This window comes from Habropoda laboriosa, unplaced genomic scaffold, assembly GCF_001263275.1.
Source record: "Habropoda laboriosa isolate 0110345459 unplaced genomic scaffold, ASM126327v1 scaffold207, whole genome shotgun sequence".
NCBI lineage: Eukaryota > Metazoa > Arthropoda > Insecta > Hymenoptera > Apidae > Habropoda > Habropoda laboriosa.
Window position 1 is genome coordinate 1319530 of NW_017100397.1, and position 22686 is coordinate 1342215.

Consider the following 22686-nt stretch of genomic DNA (forward strand, 5'->3'; position numbering starts at 1 on the left):
TATTTGTGATAGTAGGTAAATTTAATTGAAATCAATTTAAAATTAATGTAAAACATTAGATAATTTTTTTCTAACTTTAAAAAAGTCGTCCCTGAAGAGGTTAAAGAAATTTCACGAATTTTTGATCCACCATTATGGTTTGGCTCCAAAAAAAAAAAAAAAAAAAAAAGAGAGAAAATGCTAAAGGAGTCCTCGTTTCATGTATCTACACCTATATACAGAACTTTTGAAGAAACACAACCTTGTGTGATCGAGAAATGGTCCCGATCTTCGCGTGTTAAGTGACGCTGAAGTTAGAGTTGATTTTCCTCTTGCTCGCGAGACATGGATCATCCAGCTGGTCATCATCTGTGCGGACAATTGGGTACGTGCGGGAACAGATGGCAGTGGATCGACCTGAATCTGTAATTAAAACATATCGACACGTTCACGACGAGACTCTTGGACCGACGATTGCATTGGTTCCTCTATGGAGATAGCTAGTGTAGAGGATTTGACTAGTTGGAAAGTTTGAAATGAAAGAATTTGAATATTTGAAATATACGAAATATTCAGCATAATCTGAATTTCAAACACTTCGGATATTTGAATTGCCCGAATAAAGAATTGGTATTGGAAATTATTACTAAGATAGAGACTGAAATATCGATAACAGCACTGTAGGAATATTCTTAAGTAAAATTCGGGGGAAATGGGAAATTGAAGAGTTACAGAGTTAAAAATACTCCTAATTAGAAATTTGAGAATATTGAAACTCGAATCGCTGGACAGTTAAAAAATAGGAATACTGAAAGTTTCAAGCTTTTCAAAACTTTCGAAAATTTGTTGACCCTGTTCCTGTAGGCTTCAGGAAAATTGAAATTCCAAAGCACTCTCTAGTAAAATATCAATACTATCCATCTGCAATTTCCACCCTCGTTAACAGACTGACGCACGGTTCACCTAATCGATAATTCATTGAGAGTACACTGTCACTGATACCAGCACACGGAAGTTTCCTTATTTTTCCAGAAAGAAAGAAAAGTCCAACGGGGAAGAAATGAAGGAAAAGTGCTGCAGAGCAGGTTGAAAAGAATGATAAAAGCGGGAGGAAAAGGGCTGGTAAAAGCGTGGACCGACTGGTAATTATAATAAAGTCAATTAAGAGCGATGTGCATGGTGGCACCTTTGTCATTAGGCGGTCCCTTCCGCTTGCGTCCCTCTAGCCACGGGCAATTACCCAAGCAATTCGAGGCTGGAACCGGGTCGAAGAAACAGGAGAACGATGCACGTGTAAGTACTCTACGCGTCTTTTGAAAATGGAGGAAAGGAGATGAAAGGAGGAAGATTCTGGTACACGTAGAGCTGTCCGTTGCTAATTACTCTTCCCTTCTCTCTGACGGCTAACCTGTTGTGTTTCTCGTCCGGTCGAATGGTAAAAAAGATAGATTAGCCTGGAAGAGGGTAAAGAAGCGACATTAGAAGAAGGAAATGGGAAATGGAGGAACTATTGCTGAATTTTTTCTTATTTCTCCGGGGTCAATAATTTTCAGTAGCTAAAGTGTGTGGAATTATATAGAATTGTACAATTTGCGTCTGCAAGATTTAGTAAGAAATTTCAGAGAGCAAGGAATTTGGAAAATCTTGCGTCTAAAAGGGAATTTTATTATTTTTTTTTTTTTATACGAAACGTACCTTTTCGGGTCGTCCTTCATGTCGAAACCATCGATCTTTAGGATGTTCCACTCGTCCCTCGGTCCCTTGGAGTAACTGAACGACACCTGGAACACATAGTACGAAGAAATAATTAAAAATTGTTTAAAAACTACTGCCACGATAGGCGAGCAGCGTGCACGAACGTCACAAAGGAACGCGATATCGCTTATTTTCGCATACCGAGTTCCAAGGAGAATCAGGCAACGTGAAACGCGAGCTCGAAGGTCTGATCAAGTTCCGCTGCCCACGAGCACAACGAAAATATTTGTTCAACGAGCGTTTCGAAGCTCCACTATACGATTACGTTACTCAAGCAATGGAAATTTTTGCTCCGCTCATTTTTTCCACTCGTCAGCATCTGGTGTAACTGTTGAAATAACGTTGCACGAAACCTGCGAGTGACCTTATAGCGCGGTTAAGCGTCGAAAATTCATTCCGAACGGAATTTCATTTCCCCTGGTCGAACAGGAATATTCGTGATAACGAGCCGTATGGAAAAAATTTCATCAAGGAATTACACGTAGCGGTGGAAAGTGAGCAGGCGTTAATGGCACCTGGCAGCATGGGACGATCACGCGAACAATGCGATCACCTGCTCCGTTCGTGGGTCGACTCAAGGGGAATGCTGGTAATTCCCGAACAACGGACAACCGGCGACGATTGAATCAATGGTCATTGTTCGCGGTCGAGCAGAAAGAGTGAGAGAGAGAGAGAGAGAGAGAGTTGCGGTGATTCATCACGGGGGATTATTCTATTACCCGCGATTAGACTTCACACTGCGACCCGCAACCATCTTAATTCCCCACCGGCGTAAGTTTTTTAATCCCTCACTCGCACCGGATCAATTAATCACTGCACCCGTGGAACGCGGCCGTGATTGAGTAATGCGACCGGTATTCCGTCTCGAGACGGGAATCGCGCTTTTCTGAACACAATCGTACAACTACGGAATTGCTCTATAATCGAATTGTAAGAGCTTTAAAATTACGTAATCGAAGAACCGTACAGTATCCAAATATGACATACTAGAACTGAGAGTACGGAATTGCTCGGCTTGGAATTGCAAGATCGCGGAATTGCGCGCGCGGAACAACGAAAACGCGGAGTTGCGGTCCACAGGCTGGAATTGAAATTTTTAACATGGAATTGCGGGTGTGGAGTTGCGTTTTCGTTCAAAAAAATTGACAGCTTTCAGAAACTTACAATTGAGGAAATTTTGGAATCGTGGAATTGTAAAAATTATGAAGTTCATTCATAAAGCAATTCCAGGATGAAAATGTGAATGAATTTTTCCAACTCACCTGTTCACCGAAGGTGTCCTTGTTGAGGAACTTCATCGGCTCCAGATGAGAATGGAATTGCTCCACCACGGTGAGTTGTTTCTTCAACAAGTACTCGATAATATATCCCATCGTCACGTCGTCTGGTAGCCTAATTCTGTCACCCACCGTGATGAACTTTCCGCCTCTGTAAAGCAAACAAGGGAACAATCGTTAGTAACGTCGCTCGTTTCGTGGCACCCGTCAATTAACTAAGCAACAACAGGAAACTGTCTGGCGTCCTTGCAAATTGCTCGTCTGAACGTGACTCTGCCCGATCAATTAATATAATCACCAACAATTATTACACTTCTATCTCTGAATTAACCCTTTGTACACGTATTACCAGTAAACCTCTCTACATACTGTAAAATGTACAACAGGTCACCAACCTCTCATTCCTTAGAGCCACTTTAAAGCTCTGTAGGAGACACCGACGAGATTTACAATTCCCGGCTTTTACTATTTCGCGGCGTATTTCACGTAACTGAGAGAAGGAGGGAAAGGAATAAAATCTATTTCACCCGTTGGCCGCGGTATGAGTTATAACAAGCCGGGTCGCACGCGATACTTTTTTGCCTGTTTCCTCGCGTGGACCGCGCCCACCGTTTGCTAGAATTATCCGGTGTTTATTATGGACGCGCATCGGGCGGCCAGACGTAAATTCGAGAGAAAAGAAGAGCGGAAGAGGAACGGGACGGCGCGGCGAGGAACTGAACGACGATAAATTCTTCGCCTCTATGAGGCGTGCGCTCGCGTTTCTGTGTACCGGGTGTCCAGGAAACGTGACTGTCCCAAGTCCTGGTTATTATTTACGGTTATCGAGGAAGTTAATGGCCAGTGCTTGCCATAGGATCCCGGCGATAGCGTCAACCAATGGATTATTTAAAGGAAATTGTGTCTGATCGAGGAAAACATGGATATATTTTTCACTCGGCAAAGATAAATTGTTGTTTCGAAGGACTTACGAGTCCGTATGTACCGAAACTTACGAGGTGATTCTGACGAGGTTTCTATGGGGTTCACCCTTTTACCAGCGACTTCTGGGAAAAAATCGGAGACAAGAGTAAATTGAGCCTCAGAAAGGCGGAAAGTCACGCGACTAGAAATGCTCGAAGCTTTCGCGTGCCGCCGGGGACACGCATACACATATGTGATTAAGATCGACCGGAAACGTGCCATGGGGACACGGTTGCACCGCAAAAAGGACGACTTGTCGTGAAGTTTCCTTTGTGTCTCCATTTGAGCTCTCGTTCTCTTTTGACAGTATAATCGCTTGTTCGAAGCGGACGATAAACATTTGCGTGGAATTCTTTTACTTTCTGTAGAATTCTAATTTTCGACAATAAAAATCAACCTCTCTCGGTGTATCGAAAATTAGAAACGCATCTCTTCCTACCAGCTTCAATCTCCAAAACTTTCAACACCTCAGCCCATCGCTCTCCCTTTCAATTTCCAATCTTCAAACCACCTCCCCTTGATTCAGAAGAAAGGAAAAAAGAAAAAAACAGAAAGCGAATGAACTCTTCGTGGATGAAACAAGGCGGCTCAAACGCAGCGTAGAAAATAATTTCAAGCCCGTCGAGGCGTGTCGCGTCGCGTTAACCGTGTTCTCGCGTGCCATCGAATCAGATTCGCCACGCGTCTCCTCCGTCAGAATCGAGAACAGAGGAGCCAAGGCTCGTTCCCCTTCGATTAATAGGTCGAATTATCGCTGTAATCGATGGAAATTCGTTAGTGGACGAGGCGTATCGGCGGCAGAACTCTGCCTACAGGCTGTTAATAAATGCGCGGGGACTCTCGGTTTAATGCGGCTAACCAGTTCCAGCCGCGTGCAAGAGGGAGCAAAGCAGCAGGTGCACAACCTCGAACCGGCTAATCTACATGCCTGGAATGCCGGTAAATTAACTAGCCTCTCTCCGATATACCCGCGGATCCGACAATTAAACGGGCAGCTCGTTACTTTCTCATTATCTGATTCTAATATTTCTCGCGCAAAAAAGGCCTCCGGTTTCGATTCGAGCACGCGTTTCTGGGGCTTCCTGTGTGCGTTCCTCTGCACGACGTAGGGTCGATGATCTTTTCCATACTTTTTCGGGTCCTTTTTAATCTAGATTTCAGGTGTTAGGTAGTTCTGGACGTTTGGTAGATGGTAGACGTTTATTCTCCGGCAGATTTTCATTTCTTTGTGGGTTTTTTTTTAAAGTGGATGTAAATTGTTCATCTGGTAATTGTTATGGGCTCTGGTAGACTACACGTGATCTTCTCTTTGCGTATCTTTTCATTGATTTGTACTAGAGAATTTTCGAATCAAGTGGAATATTAGAAATGTACGAAATATTCGGCACAATCGAATATTCAAATTATAAAATTCCTCCTGAAATTCGAATAGCAATATTCCCTTGAGCATTCCCGTGCACCTTAGACGGTATCTGGTGTTGAGAGGTAGCAGAAGAGGGAAATTTGGGTGGACGTTGATCGAGCAGTGAAAGCGAGAAGACGGTTGATCCGCGGTGGACATAAATCGTGCCAATTAGAGCGGCGAGCGGTAGCCGCGGATCCACAGTATGCGCGCTTGTATATCGCGCGCCACCTTCTCCACGTGAGAGAACACCGACGGACAAATGTCTCAAAGGCGAGCCGCCTATCGTACATTTGTCCAGTGAACCCTTCTTCCACTATTCCCCAGGTAAAGGAGAATGAACCAGTCGATAATAGAAATTAAATATATTATCCCATAAGTTCGTATCGAATTTTACATCGAAATTTAGACACCTTTATATTTTACAAGAAAACGTAATCGTCTTCGCCCACGTTTCTCATATAAAACTTCTTTGGTTTTTCATTAAAATACTTTTCGCTTTCAGCACGAACTTATAGGATGACTTAATAGTAACAGCATCATCGTATATACAGTCCGTGACAGAAAGATAGGTTCGGTAATTTTTTTTCGAATAATCATAGAACAAGTATTTTTTGAACTGTAATACATGAAATTTATTGGTAATACCCTGATAAGCCTTGATAGTAACGTAGTCTCAAATGAGAGATATATGTATGATATTGACATAGAACCACAAAGAGATTATCGCCACCTCCCACTTTTCATCAGTATTAAATCTGCTGCTAACTTTTTATAGATTTCAAGTTTATCTCAATTCTACATTTATCAATTTATCTCGTATCGATTGATTCGAACGATAAAAAATTCTCAAAGTGGCTGAGATTTTTCTGGAAATTTTTGTGTAAATTGCAATGCTCAGTGATTCCAAACTTTTGGCCGGTAGTGTATGTGCGATAAAAGCATAAGTTCGTTTCGTTGGTTTATTTTTGAAACATTGTTTCGTTATGGATTTTCATTAGTCTTGCGAAGTTTCTTGGTCTGTTGGTACATAGTCAAATTTCCAATAGCAAAATATTAATTTAAGGCATAATGGGTCGTCGGAAAAGCTCTGGAAAAGCAAGGAAAAATTCGTACTTATAAAGAAATGGGCCTTTCTCGCAGGGAGATTTCAAGAAAAATTCAACCAAGTTTGAATGTCGTAAATAATTTCATCAGAAAAGGCGAAAATTATTCTAAACTTATATACTCTGGCCGGCCTGGTGCCCTGACAAAACGGGAAAAAAGGACAATTCTAAGGGTTGTATCAAATTCTAGTCTCTTTGCTCGTTCAGTATCAACAAAAGTCAGTGTTTCAAGAAAAAATACTCCAACAATTAACCCTTTGCACTCGGAGGTCATTTTGTTATAGGAAAAGTTGCAAATCGGATCTTTGAAATTTTTTCAAACTAACGTAGAAATAAACTGTGCTACTCTATTTAAATATTCAATGTATTCTCTATTTCACTATGGTGAACAAATTTATAACTCGCTGTCTTGATTAATTATTTACCAAGTGAGAATTATTTAATGTCGCCTCTCAGTCGCCACTCGATTGCAATGGGTTGAGTATAAAAAATGAAAAAGGAAACCTTTTCTACTGGTCAAAAGTATTTGCGACAGAATGGAGTTTGGCTGAACGACAATGTCATGGACCAGTGAGTGGAAAAATATAATAGGGTAAAGTAGCCTAATATGAGACCCCAGCATATCTCCGTTACAGAACTCTTGAATGTCGTAGCGATGCTGTTTTCTTTCGTAATTAACCGTGTTACGAATCGCGATCGTTTGTTGCGAAACCGATAATTGTCCCTCTTTTTGAGTCAGACCATTTAAGGAATCTACTCGAGATAGGGGACTCAGGTAGTGCTCGAAAGGTAGATTATTAACGTACAACAGTTTTCTGTTAAAACTATATATTTGTGAATGAACGTGAACAGAGCGCGAAATGCCTAAGCTTACCGATAGGAAAATTGTGTGTCGTGTCGTGTGGTGTTCGCTACTTTATAAACTACGCGTGTGTTGTGATTGGTGGTGTGAAAACTGTCGTAGGTGATGGAAGTGTGTGGTGATTGGTTTTTTCGGTGTGTGTCTGCTGGTGGTGTGAAAGTGGGAAATTTGTTCTTACATTTGTTATATTGCTTGTCTGAAAATTGGTGATGTCGAAGGTCCGTTTTATTGCTTAGGGCATGTGGTGTCCAGGTGTGAGCGTCGTCGAATTTTTGGTATAATAAAGTAATTTGCCCATGCCGGCTAAGACCTCGCTTTTTAGAAGCTGCTGTCTATTGAAAATAGCGATGTTATTGTTCGGCTCGTCGGTACGGCCGAACATCCCAAGCGGCGTCTGTTACGCATGTGACAACCGCGTTAATTATCAAATGAAATATGAAATTTGATCAAGCGTCTTCAACAAGCATATTTGTGCAACACGTTGCAGAAAGTTTTTCAAGTGGTTCGATTAAATTACAAATACCTCGGAAATAGTAAGTTTATAATCATTTTCATAAATACTGTTGTATAGTGTATGCAATGGAGTTTAAGGCTTACCAGTTGCGCATCGTTAAATAACGAAGACTTAATCTCGAAGCTACTTAATAGCTATCGTGTTATTGTTTCGGAGTATGCAATGGAGTTTAAGGCTTACCAGTTGCGTATCGTTAAATAACGAAGACTTAATCTCGAAGCTACTTAATAGCTATCGTGTTATTGTTTCGGAAGTTCCTGTTATAAGAAGAGTCTCATATTAGGTACCCAATTTTGTTTCAGTGTACAAAGTGTTACCGGTGAGCCCACGAAGTCTGCGGTGCTGAAGAAACAGATTTGATATGCCCGATGTGTGAAAAAAGACAGAAAAAATAGTTTTCATTTTTTAGATCTGTGTATTTGCATAATTTTCATTTTTATTTTATTACGAAGAAACCGAATTTTCTTTACTGCACATTCCAGTACCTTGCAAAAGAATACATATCATACTTTTAAAACATGCATCGAATTTTAATAAAAGTGTTCTTAGTCGACAGTTATGACTTCTTTAAGAAATGTCTCTCATATTAGACAACTTTACCCTATTCTACGATGAGAAGAAGTTTAATTTAGACCGACCAGATTGCCTTTCCTATTATTATCAAGATTTAAGGAAAGATGAATGAATTTTATCAAAAAAAAAAAAACAAGTTGGCGGTGGGTCAGTCGTGATATGTGTGGTTGTATAACACGTGATAATAAGTTCAATAGCAATATATTTTATAACAATAATTTGATAATAACTATAAACACGCGTGAAAAAGGAATAACGATAATATGATCAACGGTCTCTTAATATATCTCGCAAAAAATTCTCACGTACTCACTCATATCAATAACAACACGGTTCTACTGTTTTACTCCCTATTTCCCTGTATGATCCGCTCGTTTTCCAAATCTCGAGACGATTCGACAAACACACTACATTCACGCCATCACTCACAACATATTATTAAACCAATTCCACAATATGGGCAGCAGTTGAAACGAAGAAAGAAGTACCTAATATTATGTTTTTAACTTCAAAAGCAAATGCTTTTATGTACAAAAACATGCTCACTGACGTAAAATCACAATTTACCCGAACATCTGGAACTGAGCACTTTATTTTTCAGCAAGATAAATGCACTATCTCACTATGCTCATGTAGTGACACAGTAGTTTGAACATCGTGAAATTAGAAAATTAGACTAGCCTGCTAGGTTACCTGGCATGAATATTATAGAAAATACGTATGTATTAATTGCAAGAAGTGTACATAAAAACAAATAGACAATTTTTAACAAAAGAGGAAGTAAAAATTTCGATTCAAAACTGTTGGGAAAACACTGAACGAAATAGTATTAAAAAATGATACGACAGCATTCCAAATCGAAGTTTCGAGTTAATTCAGTATCGTGGTAAACGTACAAAATAGTAAAATAAAAGAAACAAATTTTAATGAAAATATTTCAGACGAACCGATCTTTTTGTCGCGTTAGAAAATGTTCATGTTTATAAAATGTTCTTTTAAGAGCAGAAAAGCTAAAAATAAATTATTTTAGTCACTTGACATCACGATTACGATTTTAAATATAACTGTTGATACAAAGCCAAAGAATTCTCCGAAGGTTAAGAAGCATAAAGTAGGTAAAAAATGAGTGAACCTATTTTTTTGTCCCGGACTGTAATGCAGAAAGGATGAATTCGATTTTGACACTTAATTCAGAAAGATAATCCCACGGAATTTAAGGTTAGAGTCGAAAGAAATTTCATTCGAAGAGGCGAGATTGGATCGTAAAGTCGGTAGCTATGAACTGAATGAATTCCGGCGGGTGTTTCAAGAGGGGATAAATTCTACGAAATAAGGAAATCAATTAAAGTGGAAATCATAAACACAGTTAGATTCTCGTTAGGTGTAGTGGCCGCATTTGCAATGCAACGAGGATTGTGCAGCAATGCAACAGAAGTACAGGAAGACGGCGCAGGTGAGATAGATAAAGCTACGCGGCTCCCTGACTCCTCGAGATCCTCGATTACCCCTTTCGGTAGCCTAACATGTCCTCCGCTTCGGACCATCCAAGAATTATTCAACCGTTTCACTATGTCCTGAGAATAATTAAATTTCACCTCATCTGGAGAATTTACCAGGGTTGGAAAACGTTAAATAATCGAACTATTCGAATAATTCTGATAATTTCGAATACCAACTCTTCATTCGAATAATTCAAATATTCGAAGTGCTTCAATTTCTATTCAAAGTTGAAATCCGAATTCTACTGGTACTCGAATATTCGATTTAACCTGCATTCACGGTACGAGTCAATGAAAAATCCATGCACAAACCTCTTGCTTCCCCATTTGTTATCGTTCCACCAAGCTTCCCACAAAAAGGTGTCCCTGCACATCTTCCCAGTCCCCACCACCACCCACCAGCCAAAAAATCGAACAGCATAAACAATACCCCCTCCGAAAGAAATTTCTCACGCTTCCTCCTCTATAACCAATCTTTGATAATTTTCGCCATGCTGCTTCGTCCCAATTAACCTTACGCAAAAGTGTCTCGTGTCTAATTAACGTTTTCCAAGACCTCAAGAGTCTAAGCCAGAAATCGAGACAGACGGAGGAAGATCCGAATGGAAAAAATTTAGGAGAAAGAGGGGGGGGAGGAGAGAAGGGGGTACTCATTAGCGAATACCATCGGTGAATTCTCGAATCCTACCTGTGTGCCCGTCTCTCGGCCCTTTTTAATTGGCCAGATTAGTCCCCGAAATCGCGCACCCTTTCCTCGGCCCTCTTTCTCGCCACATACAGGGTGTCCTGCGTGATTGCAAGTTGCGTGAGCTATAAGTTTGAAATAATCAACGATAGTGAGGAATTTCAGGGAACTATCAGAGAATTAAGATTATGATTAAGTAATTGGAAACTGTTTTCAAATGCAACCATTCATTTACTAGTGTACCATACGATATAGTCATTTTCGATTCTGCGATATCTAGCAATTTTTTTCTTAGAAGTAAAAAAATATGAGTGTTTTGTAGGTCGATAATCGCATTTTTTTAGTTGAAACGAATGTGTCACTCTTCGAAAAATTGAAATTTTCAATGTTGACTAATTTTATTCGTCTACTTTATAAAAACAAAATTCCTTTTATTTCAGGGAAAAATTGAAGAAAATACCTCTGATACACCTACCTCGTCATTTTCATACAGTTTTCAACTGAGCTTTTCAGAAATTGAGAAGGAAAAAATAAATAAAATTTTACACGTGAAAGAAATTCTCAAATGTGCATTTATATTTCTCTTAACGTCCCACTGTCCAGGGACACCCTGTACATATCCTTCTCTGTCTTCAGAATGGTTTCAGGGTAGTTCCATCCTTGTTTCGAGCGGATCGGTCGCGTTGTCCTGTCCGTTGGTCGGCTGGTGTCCTTTCGGCACCGCCGACACGGAATATCGGCCTCGTTAAAATACCTGAGGCTGCGACGAAATCGAAATTTCGGAGTTACAGAGGCGAGGGGAGGGGAATCGAAGTCAGTGGAGGCTTTTCGTCTTCGTCCCGGTGCTAAATAACCGGGGACAGATCTCGTTGATAGCGGTGCTGCTTGCTCGCGTGCTTTATCTCAGGACGTTTTTACGCCCTGTTCGCTTCTACGGGAATTCCGCGCGATCTTTCAGGATTCGAGATGCTTCACAGATTTCCAAATTAACCGGAGAGAATTCTTTAAGGGCGACTTTGAGAATTTTTGGGGGAAAATGAATTAATTGAGGATTCTAATGATTAAAGGGAAAAGAAAATCCGTGTATCGCACATTGATCTTTGGAATACTTTGGAAATTTTAATTTTGAAAAATGGAGACGAGAAGAATACTGAAAACTTTAGAATAATTGATATTTTGCACGCGTTTCTTCGGATATTTACGGCGAACAACAGTGAAGGGAAATTTTGAGTTAATTGGGGATTCTAACGATGAAGGAGAGAAGAAAATCGATGCATCACAGATCGATCTTTGGAATTTTATACTGATGCATTGACTGGAATTTGGAAATTTTGATGTTGAAAAGTGACGAGAAGAATCTTTTAAATTTCAGGATGATTGATACTTTTTGGACGTTTCTTTGGATTTTTTTACGGATAAAACAGAGAAGGGTGGAAAAGTTTGAAAAGAAATTCAAAATTGCTTTTAGAACTGGGATTTTTCCCTTTTTTAATTTCCATTCGACGAGCGAACAAATTAACGAGAATATTTAAATGCAGAGTGAAAGGAGGTGGCACGAGGAGGACTCGAGGCTTATCCAGCGATCGACTATCGATCCCGCGATTGAACGGTTGGATGAAATTATCGAGCGCGTCGCGCACGTACCATCACTTCATTCGTCGAGGCAGATCGTTTCCGATCGACGCGACGATCCAAGAAACGCTCCGGGGCACCGCGCTCGATCTTGGAAGGACGCGATGGATCGTTATCGATCACGCTCCGGATTGAGACGTATACACTGTGCTTGCACGCCGACCACCATCCTCCACGCAGAATGTACAATTCCAAGTATAACTGTGGAATTGTTGAAAACAGAAAATCGCAGGAATTTTTTAAACGAACGTAAAACCTTTGGAATTTTGTAAATTGAAAGTCTCGAGTAATATTGAAAGTGGAACACTTGGAAATAATTTCTGTGTTCTCCATTATCTCTGGATTTGTTGAAAATAGGAAAGTTGAATCATTTCGATAGTGAAATGCTTGAAATTAATTCCTGAATTCTTCATTACCAATTCTCAATAAATCGCCAATTCTCGTAAAAGAAATCAACTGACAAAGGAAGAAACCAGAAGTTCAAACTCATTAAACAGTTCATCGTCTGAGCAACCTCAGTTCCCCTCGAGCGACTCGAATATTCCCATGACCCAAACCTTCCACGATAGAACACGTACATACTCGTATATACTTACATACCTACATATCTTTCTTCTCCCTACAATAAACGGAAATAGAAGAAAAAATAGTGGAAAAAAGTCCCCAAACGAAAGCACGACTGTCTTCACCATCGTAAGAAAGACTAATATCGCAATCGAGGGACAATTTCAACACACTGTAACCTCCTAACGCCATTAATAATAAGAAAAAGAAAGAAGACAGACTTCTTTAAAAAGGAAAAAAAAATCCCAAACTTGAATAACAGAAGAAAGAAAAATAATCACAGAGCACTTTTCCAACGAGTGAACATCGTAAGCCTGCCTGAAACTTCTCATAAAACATCCTACGCTTTTATCGTTCGCCATAGAAACGGCCGTTGCTACCATTTCCTCAATTATTACTGTCATCAAGCATTCTAATCACTCATACGTTTCGTTCTTCTGTTCCTCTTCAATGGTAGGTAAAACTTCCAGTAGAAAAACAAGTCCAAAACGCAAGCGAAATAAACACGTTTCTCGTCCACGACAATCCCACGCGATACAGCGTGGAAGATGGAGGTCGAAGAAGCTGAGGAATTGGCAGTGAGAAGAGGATCGAGGAAGCTCTCTTTGATTCCATTATTGCTCGTCTAATTGGATTCCTCACCGCGATCGCTCTTGCCCAACGAAACCAATTTGGGCATTCCTACGGGTACGTGTTGCCCCTTCGTCGATCTATAGATCACTCGCGGCCGACTACCTGCTGATGGCCTGGCGAATTTCCGCTCGATTTGATACCGCGAATACGACCATGGTATACCCTCCCTGTCCACCAGGGGAAACTCAATTTTCGAACGAGCAAAAAGACGATGACACGTTCTGTTTTCAGGAATTGCACGGACAGTTTAATAATTGGGGATTTGATTGATCATCTGTGATCGTGGGTTTCTTCTTTATCTTTGGACAGAAAAGACTGCAGAGAGAAATTCTAGTTTAAAAAATTATTTCACCTAAAATCCAATTCGAAATAAATTCACCATTAACACTGTGTCGCTATTCAAACATGAGAGAAGATCATTCACTCTTGCTTTCGCTGGTATAGAACGACTCGAACATGATTAATCGCGGCTCTCCATGAAGGTAATCTTCGTCGGCCCACGGAAAGTCAAGAAACACGTGTTCTCGAGACCAGCAATGGTAACGAGGAAATGATAGAAACGCAGATTATATGCAGAATCGAGTTTCCTGTGTCGCGTGGGTGGTAATCAGCCATTGTGAATGCAAGCGCTCGCGATCCTCGTTAATTAAGACCCATCCAGAACCAGTCGCCGTTCGATGGACACGCAATAAGAGGGAAAAGGTCCACGAGAATTCCTGTTTATCGCTGAATCTCGTGTGGACTGATCGAACTTGTAGTAGAGAAGCTTGTCAGAGTGAAGTCGATGGTGCACTTTCGTTAACAAGTTGAAAAAGTCGAAAAAATTTGTGTAATTTTGTTGATAACATTTGATGCTTTATTTTTATGATTAAATGCAAGTGAGTAGATGTAATGATTGCATCTCAATTTCGATTCGAATCACTTCGAACCTAATTCGATACTTCAACCTATGCACACTACCGGCCAAAAGTTTAGAATCACCGAGCATTGCAATTTACACAAAAATTTCGAGAAAAAGTCAGCGACTTTGAAAATTTTTTCTCATTCGAATCAAAAGTAGAATTGAGATAAACTTCAAATCTATAAAAAATTATGATGAAAAGTGGGAGGTGATTCCAAACTTTTGGCCGGTAGTGTACGTAGGACTGTAACGAAAGTCCGAATATTCGAATAAATTCGAAATTCGAATACATCGAATATTCAGAATTGCTCATCGTTAGATAGACGCTCGCGAGGAATTTGAACTTTTCATGTATTTTATATGCTACACCAGTGTATGACTTAAATCTATCATAGCCTGTTCTTGCAAAGAAATATATTTCCTTTCTGCGTTAAATGCCTCTAAACTTTTGGAATAAGATTGAACTATCGTTAAGATTGGCAATTCAATTAAAGTGGCTGGTTCTAATTTAAAGGGGCAATTCGCGGTGACACAGTTACGGGAAAGAAGCGGACAGGAAGTAGTAGTAGCAGAGGGGTTTCGAAGAACCCGTAAAGGTGATTTGTTCGGCTGTTAACGAGACGTGGATGGCAGGGACGTTAATGGAAAATCATCGACAGTTACGAGGGCCGATGCACCGTTACCACTGCCGAACGTCGTAAATTACGCTCGCTGCGTTCGAAAATACCTTCAAGCTTGGCTAGTTTCTTGCTCTGCCCTGTTTAGCTATAAACTGAATGCATAACGCCAATGAATTTCTACGGTTTTTATAACGCAACATCCTCAAAACGGAAATTGCTTTCTCTTGTTACGTTAGAAAAGCACCATTTTCCCTTAGAAGAAGGAGGAAAGGACTACTGGGTGGTTGAAGGGTGAAATTTTGGAGATTATCTCCAGAAGGAAGAAAAATCAAAAATTCAAGCACCGAAAACTCAAACTAGAACGTTACACTTCTCCTCGGGCGTAAACATATGCAAAATTGGGACGCTGGAGGCTTCAACGCTTCTTCACTCGAGAAAAAAAAAAAGAAACAAGAACTGCATCACCAGAGAGAAGAAAGACCTCCAAGGCTCTCTCTAACTCTGCTGCACTCAAGAAACGACATGCTCCACCCTTTCTCCACGAGACGAAGAAAGAAAACAGCAAATAAAGAGATAGAGGGAGAGAGAGAATTGGAGCATCGAAGACTCTTCAACCGGTGGCAGAAAGAAGAAAGCGGCGAGGAGAGTGGAAGAAAGAGGAAAGAGCAGCCAGTGGCAACGTCCCTGAATGAGAAAGCGGTTCGATGCACTTGCACCTACCCTCCCGCCCCTCGTGCATTCTCCATGAGCCTTCTGTGCGGACGTGTTGCAACACGGGGGAAACAGTGTACAGGAGGCAGGATAATGCCAGGAACGTGTATACAAGAGTGGACAAGAACGGGGAAACGCGGGTTGATTCGGAAGCCCTCCCAGTTCTGTCGGGCTTTTTGCCAGTTCCGTTCGTCTCCTCGTCGCTCCCACTAGCTCTCTCTTCTTCACGAGTCCTTTCAGATAGGGCTGCAGAACTTCTAATAGTCCAACTATTCGAATACGAATTCTTCATTCGAATAATTCAAATATTCCAAGTTGAAATCCGAATTTTACTGTTATTCAAATACACCGAAAATTCGGAGTTCCGTAACAATCCTAATGCATAGCTATTAAAACAAATTGTAAGACAAGGGGTTAAACGAACGGTTCCATTACTATAGAGCTTACGAAGCTCTAAAGCACGAAGGAAAGAAACTGCTTGTCCTCGAAGAAACGATCGTCGGCCGAGGCATCAATTATCCACGATTTATAAAACGATTCGATTAGCCGGGACAACGGAGGCATGAATCCGCTCCGAGTGATCCCACTTAAGCGGGCAACGACGAGCAATCAGAATGGTTGATCGCGACGTCGCGCTGCTATCCGCGTTATTATCAATAAGTTCGTCTCGAGGAGCAATTCGCAGGCGGAGGGCCGAGTGACGTTTATGCCCCGACCTCCTCGTAAATCACCGTGTTTACAGTGCTCTACTGTTTGCCTTCGAATCTTCGCGCGGAAAAAATTCTTAACTAATGAACCAAATTAAGTAGAAAAAATATGTCACTTGAGAAAACAGAAATTGCATTGTACCCAATTTAATAGAATTCTTTTTTGGGACCATCTGACGTGGAAATATGTAACAAAGGGAGAGGGAAAAATGAAAAAAGTAGAAATGAATAAATTTCGAAAATTGGAAGACGGAGAATTGTTGGAGCAGTTCACAAGTTACACGAATTATATAAAGTTAAAGGGAAGTAGAAATGAAAGGAAACATAAACTTACCCAGCCACTGGAGTCATCTTCAAAGCAAGCGCTCTGCTGATGCAAAATCCAGCGCCACCAGTCGCGAACCAGAACTTCACCCTTTGCTGGAACAGAAAGAATAATACAGCCTTGTTAGTTGACTCTGTTGAAAGTATCCAGGATCGTGATTGATCGTCTCTAAGACGACTGATCGATCGTCCAAGTCAACCGATTATCACGAATGACTTTCCGGATTGGGGCCACGATCGATTACATTCTCGACACACGCTCCTTCTTTCGGGCAAATTGAGTGCTAGCTGGAACTTTGATGAGAATTGATTGACGTTCCATCCACGAATAAATCTCGTATTTTTCTTTTATAGAGGAAACGGAGAGGATTAAATGGATATCTGTGACCACAGGTAGTCTACGAGCATTTCTGTGGGATATTAACCCTCTGAGGACAAGAGACTCAGATATGTGTTCACAAAACACTAAAAAAGCAAACAATAAACTTACATATTTTTAAGTAATAAAAACAGTGGGCTTGACCATAAATTCATGTAGGGGAGAGTAGGAGAATTACAAACACCTAAGGAAAAAGTTGAATAAAACAAAATATTATAAAGGTAATAACTTTGTTATTCTTTATATACAAAGGCATATTATCTGTTTATATATTTTTATAATCAACTTTAACAAAATTTAAAAATAAAACCTACTTTTACTGTTCGTGATATCCTGAATGTCGTGGGGTAATCACGAACGCTATTTATTTTTTGCAAAAGTCGCTTAAATAGCCTCTTGATGTGCACTTTTGCAACAATCATAACACATAATCCAATCTTCAGATGAAAGGTTCTCGTACTTTTCTTTACAATGAATACAGTAATATTCATCTTCGTTATTTTCAGCGTTAACTTTCCTTTTGCCCATTTTCCTTTTCTTTCTTCGTATTTCTTCTTTTGTGTCTCCATTTTCTCTTGAAAATTTTCAAAATTTCTCACTACTCTACTTCTACATAGTCAGTCTTTTGGTTTCAGACATTTCCTTCGTTTGTTTCTCCATTTCATACTTCCTACCTTTGCTCCGTCTTTTTTTTACCATGATCTCTTTCATGGGAGTGCTAGTTAAAATTGTTGAATGATTTTTCTTGGCATTGCATTCAGCAGATTTTTTAGGTAGAGTGGGTAAGTTTATAATATCACAAAGTGGAATCGAACGATCAAGTGAACAATCTGGTTGGTTCAACGCAGCTTGCATATCAATAGTGTCATTATTAGTGTTCAATTCTTCGTTAAATTGGTCGCGGAACATAAACATCGTAACAAATAAAATCAAAATTGATGACTATAACACTCTTTAGTTCGAAACACGGGGTAACGACGAACGTTCGAGATTGCCCCACATAATTCGTTCGTCAGTGCCCCATAAGGTGAAAAACAAAAACAACAGAGAGAATTTTAGGTTAGAAACATCCAATAAAATATGTACTGGTTTTAAATTAATCCACAATTTGTACTTTTTGTGTTTTTAAACATTAGTATTAAAATAATTACAAACACAAAAGCTATAACTTACTTTACTTCCTTCAAAAAATTAGACGAAGACGAGCTAAAATCTTCAATAGTTTTTATCTCGATCAGTGTGCGTGTCAACTATTTTCCATTGGCGGACTGAATTGCATTCGGTACGAGCGATCATGTGGCAAAAGGAGGAATTGTTCATGTTTTCCTAACACCATTATATATGCGAATTCGCAATTACCCCACGTTCGTGTTTCCCCGACTCTCCCCTATATATGTACATTTGAGAAAAATGTAATTTAATATGATTTAGTTTTATAAAAGTAGTAAAGTAGTGACCTAATTATGTGTTATACAATTAGTATTTCGACATAGCACGTTTTAGTTTTCCGTCCGCAAAGGGTTAATTCTATAACAGAATTTTTAAAACGTTAACAATCAACGATTTCTGATATTTCTGAATTAAAAATTGCACGAGTAGTGGGAAAAAGAAATAGACAAATAGAAGCAAGGCCAGTTTTATTCGTTTGTTCTATAGTCAGAAGTGTTCAACTTCAAAGAAGAGAATTTACAGAGGATGGAAAAATCAAAGGAGAATAAAACGAGCATCGATCGCTTCGATTCCTTCTTGAATTGTGTCCACGGAAGGGTGGGCCGAAAAGAAAGACGAATGGACACTTTTCAGTGACCTGGAAAGTCAATGCAAGAAAACGATCAACTCGTGCGCGGTCTGCACACTGTAAAGCTAGATCGGAATAATAGCGATTGCTGTAAAAGCGTGTTGTACAAATACTTTAATATCAAAGTTGATTAATCGTTGAATAGTCAAATGTCATTAAGAATATAAGTTTAATTATCAATCAAGCTTGGAGTAAAAAATTTTTCTTACGTCGTTTAAAGTTTCAAGAACATTCTTCTTCATATAAAGTGAACGTTTGAATAATCGAACTATGTATTCGAATAATTCGGATAATTTCAAGTACGAATTCTTTATTCAGACAGTTCGAGTAATTCGAAGTGTTTGAATTTCGAATTTTGCCAAGTATTTCGTACACATATTTCGAATATCCGAATTATCGGAATTATTCCGAATTCTATTGGCATTCCAATATGTATCCGAATTTTTGTATCAGCCCTAGTGTGCACAGTTGCGATAGATCGAGCGTGTTGAGTCGATTTCCCTATTAGAGCCAGCCTGCCTCGCAGGAGATCTGGACGCTTATCCACGCGAGCGATAGTATCTCGCCGCTGGCCCAGAACTCGTGCTCCTTTCCTCATAGGCTAGGCGTGGTACATGACGAACAACCGTGAACCACCGAGGCATGCTGCACGTGCGTACCTACCAATGAAACCGGTCTCTCGCCACTGAAAGAACTCCGACAATACTCCCGTACGCCGTCTCCAACGACCTGAGGCCATGAATATTCGCTAAAGCCTATCCAGAGTGGAAATTGTCCATTGGAAGACCTTACGCTCCAATATGAAATGGTATACAACAGTAGTTTTGCGATGGTTTCAATTAGAATTGAAGAAATTTCAAGACTTAAGCATTGAACAACAGTGAGTCTTTCCGGTTTCGTGACTGCGGTTTTAAGTTAGCACTGTCTAGCACTTGTCAAAGTGATTTGAAAGCAAAACATTTCACATATTATTATTCTTTGATAACTTATACTGGGACTGAACCAAGTTGTAACAAAATTTTTGACACTTTCAAACTGGACGCCGCCCTTAAGCCATTCTACCCTCTAAACTTAGAGCCTCAAGAATCCACAGACGGTGGCGATTTGACCCGAGGATTCCTCGCGAGTCACCACACGGCTACTCGTGACTCCTCTCGCGCAGTGTTATTCAAATGTGATGCCTCGAAAGAAAGAGAAGGGGAAAAAGAAAGGAAGATCGAAGCACGTATAGAGGGGACGATGTTATCGGGCCACCCCAATCGTCGGTGTATATCTAATGCGTCTGTGAGGTCCCGTCCGTTTCCTCACTCTTTCGCGTCATTCGTTGGCACACCTGACTCACTTGACTCACCTTTCCTCTCTATCGAACTCGATGCTTTATTCACGCCGCCGTTATCGGGCGGACAAGCAATTAACATCGACCGCGGCTTTCGGTGGCAGTAGGGGTCAATGAACCGCATATGAGGCGATTAGAAATTATTCAAATTAAGGAATCTTTTTTTTCGAACACTTCGAGAATTTGGTACTTGGATATGGATCATGTGAAATGGAATTTCCAATGCTGAGGTATACATCTATGTATATCAGGTGATTGGAAATTGGAATTGTAGGAACCGACGGAAAAATTTTGAGGGACCCAAAACGGAAATCGAACTTGGCAGCAAGCCGAGGTTTTGCGCACTACGTCAATAACTCCCTCTCTATTTTCCCTGGTCGGTTTCGTATTTGGGTATGGAGGCCCCGATACCTACTACAGAATTACAGTAAATTCTCCACAAGTGTCAGACCGCAAGGAAGCTAAACCTGACACTTGTAGAGTCAGAGACTACGTTTTCGAGCCTCGCGCCCGCCTTTGCGCACTACGTCAATAACTCCCTCTCTATTTTCCCTGGTCGGTTTCCTATTTGTCAGTCCGCAAGTAATCTAAACCTGACACTTGTAGAGTCAGAGACTACGTTTTCGAGCCTCGCGCCCGCCTTTGTAGTTTGCCGAACGTAGACAAGGACAGCGAATAAAAGATAAGGATGAAACGTGAGTCGAGGCAACCCAGCGATTTAAATACCAACTTTTTTAATTTTACGTTTTTTTTTTGTCACGCCAGACAGTGAACGTGTTAATAAGTAAATGTTGTTCAAATTATATCGTGTTTGATGCCATTTTCATAAAAAAAATCTCATCAATATGTTAAGAAAAATTTCGGGATAAAAAAACGTAAAATTAAAAAAGTTGATATTTAAATCCGATGGTTGCCTCGACTCACGTTTCATGCTTATCTTTTATTCGCTGTCCTTGTCTACGATCGGCAAACTACAAAGTCGGGTGCGAGGCATGAAAACGTAGTCCCTGACTCTACGAGTGTCTGGTTTAGCTTCCTTGTGGTCTGACACTAACAGCGAGCGAGATAACATAGACGCAGCAATGACGCAGACCTAGGCGTAGGAACATCTATGCTGACACTTGTAGAATCCAAACTGACTGACACTTGTAGAGAATTTACCGCACTTGATTTTTGGAACAGCTAGACTGTGGAATAATGAGAATTTTGGTATTTGGTATGAAAGTGTTGAGAAGGGAATTGTAAATTAAACAATAACAACATCTAGTACAATTAGGCAAAACTATCAAACGTTTTGGAGCAGCCCTGCTCGACACTTCGTCAAAATAGCCGTAGTCATATACCAGAAATTATACCGGAAGGACGACAAACTAAACAACAAACAACCCATGTAAACTTACTTGTTAGTTTAAGTATAATAACTTTATATTACAATTAGAGTATAGTTATAGAAAATACCCTGGGCATAATTAACCTTAACCCTTTGACAGTCTAATAAAATAATGAATCACTTTTTAACAGTTACGCCGTGTGTGATCATTTTTAAAACACGGGATACATAATCCTACGTCACAGTTATGACAACAATATCTCGCCCTTTTCTAACTTTTTTCCTAAGAGTCTCTCTTGAATTAAACATTTAGATATTTGACGCTCTGCACGAGTCTTTCACGGGATAAACTGTCGAAGTATTAATGGAAGGAAAGTGTAGTGATTTTTGTAAGAACGATGTAAAGTGATTAGAAATGGTAATTATTTCATCTTCTGAAATCTATCGTAATACCTGAATAGATCATTATCTCTGACCTGCTGCAACATGTAAAACGAATTACCATTAAACACCGCAACGTTTAGGCGAACCAACTGTACAATTATTTTCCTCGTTAGAAACATCTGATTCGATTACACGATGGATTTCAAAATTGATACAACTTCTCGCAGAACATGACATCGTACGAAGAAAATCATTACTGAGACTGTCAAGTAGATGGCTTCATCCTGTATGCTAATAAGGTAATATATCTTCTACCAGTATGTACATATACTACTGTATATAGGTATACAGCTCGGTGTAAAAGCAGGCTTTAATTAGCCAACTCTTGTAATCCCCTTCGATTTATTTATTTCTTTACTCCCGAGCAAAAACTGCTGCTGAATGACAAACGAGAATCAGGTTGATCGTTAACCTGGAACGAGATAATGGTAATGGACTGGGCACATTTGCTTATGCTCGTGAAATTACCAACCTATTCACGGTGCGATCAGTAACGAAGGATACTTGGGTAAATATAAATTACGAAGATTTAAAAATTGTAACTTTAAAGAGAAAAAGTATATTAATTCCTGGAGAATTTGTTCTTACCCGCGAAGAAGAAGCTATTACATCAGAGATATCGTGCACAATTTGGATAACATTTGAATCAGTGAAAAGGTAATTATTCTAAATATCCAGAAACAGATTCAGAA

The 22686-nt window shown here is 40.0% G+C and overlaps 1 protein-coding gene across 1 annotated transcript in view; it reads right to left on the minus strand.

Moving 5' to 3' along the window:
* Positions 1–344: 344 nt before the first annotated feature.
* LOC108575229 (fringe glycosyltransferase) overlaps positions 345–22686 on the minus strand; it is a 104914-nt gene continuing 82572 nt past the window's right edge. The window contains exons 6-9 of the mRNA XM_017937971.1: positions 16718–16803; positions 2997–3162; positions 1675–1760; positions 345–402 (exon numbers count right to left, since the gene is read on the minus strand). Coding sequence (XP_017793460.1) covers positions 345–402; positions 1675–1760; positions 2997–3162; positions 16718–16803 — 396 coding nt within the window. The remainder of the gene's footprint in view (positions 403–1674; positions 1761–2996; positions 3163–16717; positions 16804–22686) is intronic.